This window comes from Sprattus sprattus (assembly GCF_963457725.1).
Source record: "Sprattus sprattus genome assembly, chromosome: 11".
NCBI lineage: Eukaryota > Metazoa > Chordata > Actinopteri > Clupeiformes > Clupeidae > Sprattus > Sprattus sprattus.
Genome location: NC_137909.1, coordinates 9,950,352 through 9,955,351, shown reverse-complemented (window position 1 = coordinate 9,955,351; position 5,000 = coordinate 9,950,352). Strand labels below are relative to the sequence as shown.

At 43.5% G+C, this 5,000-nt stretch overlaps 1 protein-coding gene across 1 annotated transcript in view; it reads left to right on the top strand.

Annotated features, from left to right (window-relative positions):
* Nucleotides 1-1,489: 1,489 nt before the first annotated feature.
* The window catches only part of LOC308372223 (3',5'-cyclic-AMP phosphodiesterase 4D-like), a gene marked incomplete at both ends in the record, with an annotated part of 53,171 nt that continues 49,660 nt past the window's right edge, over nt 1,490-5,000 (top strand). Inside the window, one exon of the mRNA XM_080847358.1 lies at nt 1,490-1,581. Within this exon, the coding sequence (XP_080703484.1) occupies nt 1,490-1,581 (92 nt within the window). The remainder of the gene's footprint in view (nt 1,582-5,000) is intronic.

The following is a 5,000-nucleotide window of genomic DNA, read 5'->3' as shown; positions in this document are numbered from 1 at the left end:
GCTTTCATCCACAGCACAGTGTCAGTGTAGGTCCCCAGGGCTCTAGCCAGAATCATAGAAGTGTTTCTCTCACTTACACTTGATTCTGTACCATCAAAATTAGTTTGAGGATGATAGTTTAAGGTTCAATTGTTACATAATGCAGCTTTAAGCAACAGACTGAGTTCAAATACAATGTCTCTCTAGTACAATGAGGAGCTAATTGAGATCAACTAAACCCTGAACATTTTCTTTAAGTCATTCTTTCTCTTTCTCAAACTCACATTGACTTTGCTCAGAATATCTATAACAGTACATGTGTGTCCCTCTTCTGCTTCACCAGTTTGTTTCGGCAGCATTTTTTGTAATTTGTGATTAAAGGTAGGATAATGGCTCACTTCAAAGCCTAGAGAAATGTACATTAAATTGATATCATGTGAAAAAGAGGCTACGCTATTTTTGAGAGGCTATGAGATGAATTTGCACACCGTCAATTATACAAGATGCCAACTCCTGTGACTATGGGGCACCAAGTGTAACAAACCTTTGAAAAATAAACTCAAGCAGCCTTTGCTTTGGAATGTCTTCTGTAGTTTGCAGATTCACAGAAGGTATGGAGGACGTCCTTTTGTGCATATATTCTTTCAGTTATATGGCCTATGGACATAATTCATTTTGTAGGCTACTTTAACAAAAGAGTGACAACTACGGAAGCTCAAGTAGCCTTTGCTTTCCTGCATGGACTACTTTCTGTATTTGACCAAAGCTCTTTTTGTACATCAAACTTTCAGTTATTTGGCAAAACCTGGACAAGATAAACATTAAATGGCACGGATGATCATAGTATCATAAAGTATCATAGTTGAGTCACAAAGTGAGAGGTGCATTCAGCCTTTTGTCCAAAGAAGCACCAAAGTCATTTTAGTGCACGACATAAATAATTTAATTTGCGCTCAAGAGAATATGGTCTGTTCAATATTTAATGGACACAATACTAGTTCGTTTGTGTTTTTCGCAAACAAAGGGCATTATGGATGCACGATTGCATTTTGAAGCACATAAATTCGTTCTCTGTGTGAAATAAGGTTCGTTACACTTGGTACTCCATATGTTAGGGCAACATACTATAACTGTTTTATTATGTACAGTATAAGCCTATCTCACTTATCTTTAATATGATTCAAATTAACATGTTAAATGCTCATTAAAAATGTGTTATATTGGAAATGTACATGTGCATCCACACATACACCACTGACTGTTACATTATGTCATCTGGTGGCGGATTGTGCGATATCTGCCATAATCAGATAGGGGATGTGGCTGCACAGCGAGCATCCTCACCCGGCAGTGGCAGTGAGAATAGCGAGCACAACGCGGATAGAGGCTGCAGCATCAGCAGCCGATCTCGAATTCCTATCACCGGATCCGCTCATATCACGGACTCCGGCGCGCACTCAAAGAGAGGTTTTGCCGACAAGGAGAAACACCGGAATAGGTTGGCTTCAACATGAATTCAACATACGCAGTGGATACCGGACATAGACCGGGACTGAAGAAATCTAGGATGTCTTGGCCATCTTCGTTTCAGGGTTTCAGACGGTAAGGTAGAGGTGCAATTATTTTGCATAGCAGCTGTTCTCGCAGAAATAGTCTCTTACTAGCGCTGGATTTATGTCATCCCAGGTTAATCTGTGTCAGGAGGAACTTTCCCTCCGCTCCGTGCGATTTCAGAGTTCTTGTCTCTCACCAATCATCACATCAGGGCATGGGTGGCTTAGGCACGCGTAGGCATGGTTGGCTACGTCTTTGTTATACTGAGCGCAGAAACGGTATCATACTTCCTTATCCACGTGCTTGTGTACAAGAGTTGACCTTAGATTGGATTAGATTGACCAGATATTATACACTTAAGTTCTACTGAAGTAGCGGTACTTTAGTTGTTGTACTAGAAGTATTGAACATTTGTTAAAATATACATTTAAAAAGCCATTATATGCACTAATAAAATACAATACTGGCAAGTGAACTTCCATTTGAATGGAGTAATGAATTAACAAGGCAGTAGTGATCCTCAGGTTATATTGTAAAATAAGCAGTTGAATCTCCAGTCAGGGATAATGTCGGTAGTATCGCTGGAGAGGAGAACAGAGAGCCCTGGTTCTCTGGTCCTTCATTGCTGATGGCAAGAGGGAGCAGATGATTTGTAAATCGGCTCTAGGGCAGGTAGAATGCGTGGGAAGTGTTAAGAGGGTGGAGATAAGTACGTGTGTGTGAGTGTGTGTGTGTGTGTGTGTGTGTAGGGGGGGGGGGGGGGGCATTTGCCTGGCCCTCAGGGCTATACATTATGCTCATTTTTGACCACTGAAGCGATTCTTGTTGATTCCTGTCATGATTAGTCTTGGTTTAGAAGACGCTGTGTAAGTTATGGTCAGTATTGACATTACTGCAGAAGCAGGATGCGTGTAAGTTATGGTTAGTGTTGATCGCTGTGTTTATCATGGTCATGGTCATGGTCATGATGACTGGCATGCGTGTGATGGTATGATTTATTATGGTCAGTTTTGACCAGTATGTTTATAATGGTCAGTGTTGACCAGCATGTTTATAATCATCAGTGTTGATGAGCATGTTTTTAATCATCAGTGTTGATGAGCATGTTTATAATCGCCAGTGTTGTTGAGCGTTTCTATTATACTCAGTGTTGATTTCAGTGTTTATTTTAGCTGGTGTTGACCACCGTGTGCGTTATGGTTGGTATTTATGATGGCTGAAACAGGCCATGTTAGTCCTGGGCTGCTGGGGGCTGAGCCGAGACGACTTGACAGCCCCTGTGAAAATGTGAACAGTACTGACAGGGTTCTCCTCCAGGGATGTCTTCTGATTTAGCTCAAATAGACCCCCTTTCATTAGCAACTGGTGCTTGTTTTAATGAGTGGAGTGTCTATGGGTGCTGTTTAAGCAAGTGAGTAGAGCTGCCCTTTCGTAACTGACTGATGCTTTTTAAACGAGTCAGGACAGCTGCCCTGTCGTCGATCCTCATTAACCCGAGTGAGTAGAACTGCTCTATCAAAGATGCTGTTGAATTGAATAAGCAGAGCTGATGTAGTTTGCTTATTCTAATAATCAAATAGTTTTTACTTCTGTTGGGCCTGCTTCTTCATCGTCCTATCTTAACAACTCCCACACCCTCCCCACCCTGGGAAACAATCACAGCAGTATATCATCTGATGAAACTGTAGGAAATCCCACTGGAGCGCGCAGTGTAAAGTGCACAGGCTCCAGTGAGTCCGTGGCAGAGAGTCAGGCCGTGGTGTATAGAAGAAGATTGGCAAAGTTGTCCTCCCTCCACTCCTCCTGGAACTGTGTGCTCTCCCCTCCCCAGAGTACAAGAGTGCAAGGTCAGGATGGATGTGTATGCTGTGTGTGTGTGTGTGTGTGTGTATGTGTGTGTGTGTGTGTACTGTGTGTGTGTGTGTGTGTGTGTGTGTGTGTGTGTGTGTGTGTGTGTACTATGAGTGTGTGTGTGTGTGTGTGTGTGTGTGTGTGTGTGTGGGGGGGGATTATGTGGGCCATGTGTATGGTGTGTGTACATACACACACACACACACACACACACACACACACACAAACACACACACACACACTGATTTTCTGCTTTGGCCAAGTTGTCTTCACTGGCTCTAGAGCAACGTGTTTATAATAATGGCTAAGGAAATATTCAGATTTTGTCTAAACATGGGATGTTGCAGGCAGAGATTGTTATGTGCCTGTTTCCCATTACATGAAAATGATGAATATGTAAGAACATACTTTTGTTTCTTATCTAGGCCATGGCTCTCCCTGGACACAAGCACAGGCCTCTAGAAGGAAAATGTCAATGCCGTGAATACATTTCTTTTTATGTACACGTCCCCGGGAGACATTTGACTAATGCCCATCCGTGCAAACAGATTAGGGAGAGATGCCCAAGACCTCAACAAAGGAGAGATCAACATAAGGGAGTATGCCACACAGTAGGGACCATCATCAGGGCTCATAACAGTAGTGTAAGTGCTGGTGGAAATAGAGGAGAGAGCAGCAGTGTTGGGGGAGGTAGCATAGAGGAGGGAGCAGCATGGTGGGGTGGATAGCTGAGGGAACAGCAGTGGTGGGGTAGGTAGCTGAGACGGACCAGCAGCGAATTCTGCTGAAAGCTGAGTGAGAGCTGCTGTGAAAGCTGCTGTGGAAGCGGGGTGGGATGGGGGATGCTACAGAAGTGTTAATCTGAGAAGCGTGTGGCTGTGCTGCTCTGGCAGAATCATCTTATTAAAATGCTAACTGGTGTGAAAGCAGGTGTCAGGGGAGCTTCTGATTTAATAATGTAGGCTGCATCTCCCCTGTTACTGATGTAGGCTGCATCTCCACTGTTACTGATGTAGGCTGCATCTCTCATGTTACTGATGTAGGCTGCATCTCCACTGTTACTGATGTAGGCTGCATCTCCACTGTTACTGATGTAGGCTGCATCTCCCCTGTTACTGATGTAGGCTGCATCTCCACTGTTACTGATGTAGGCTGCATCTCCACTGTTACTGATGTAGGCTGCATCTCTCATGTTACCGATGTAGGCTGCATCTCCACTGTTACTGATGTAGGCTGCATCTCCACTGTTACTGATGTAGGCTGCATCTCCCCTGTTACTGATGTAGGCTGCATCTCCACTGTTACTGATGTAGGCTGCATCTCTCCTGTTTCTGACTGGGTTTATTTCCGCTGTTACTGATGATACAGCATCAGTAACTGCAAAATCTCTGTTGTGATTTAATGCGTTAATGTAGCTTGGCTAGTTGGGCAAAGAAAAAATAGATTCCCCCGAAAACACACATGGTGATGCAGAATAAAAATCTGTATAGGACTGTAAATAAATACAAGCACCTATTAAATGTAAATGATTAAGGAGGTCTCTCCCTTCATGCTGCGCTACTCTCTGCATGATAATAGGCCTCTGCGGGGAGCCTTTGATGACAAATTGATTTTGA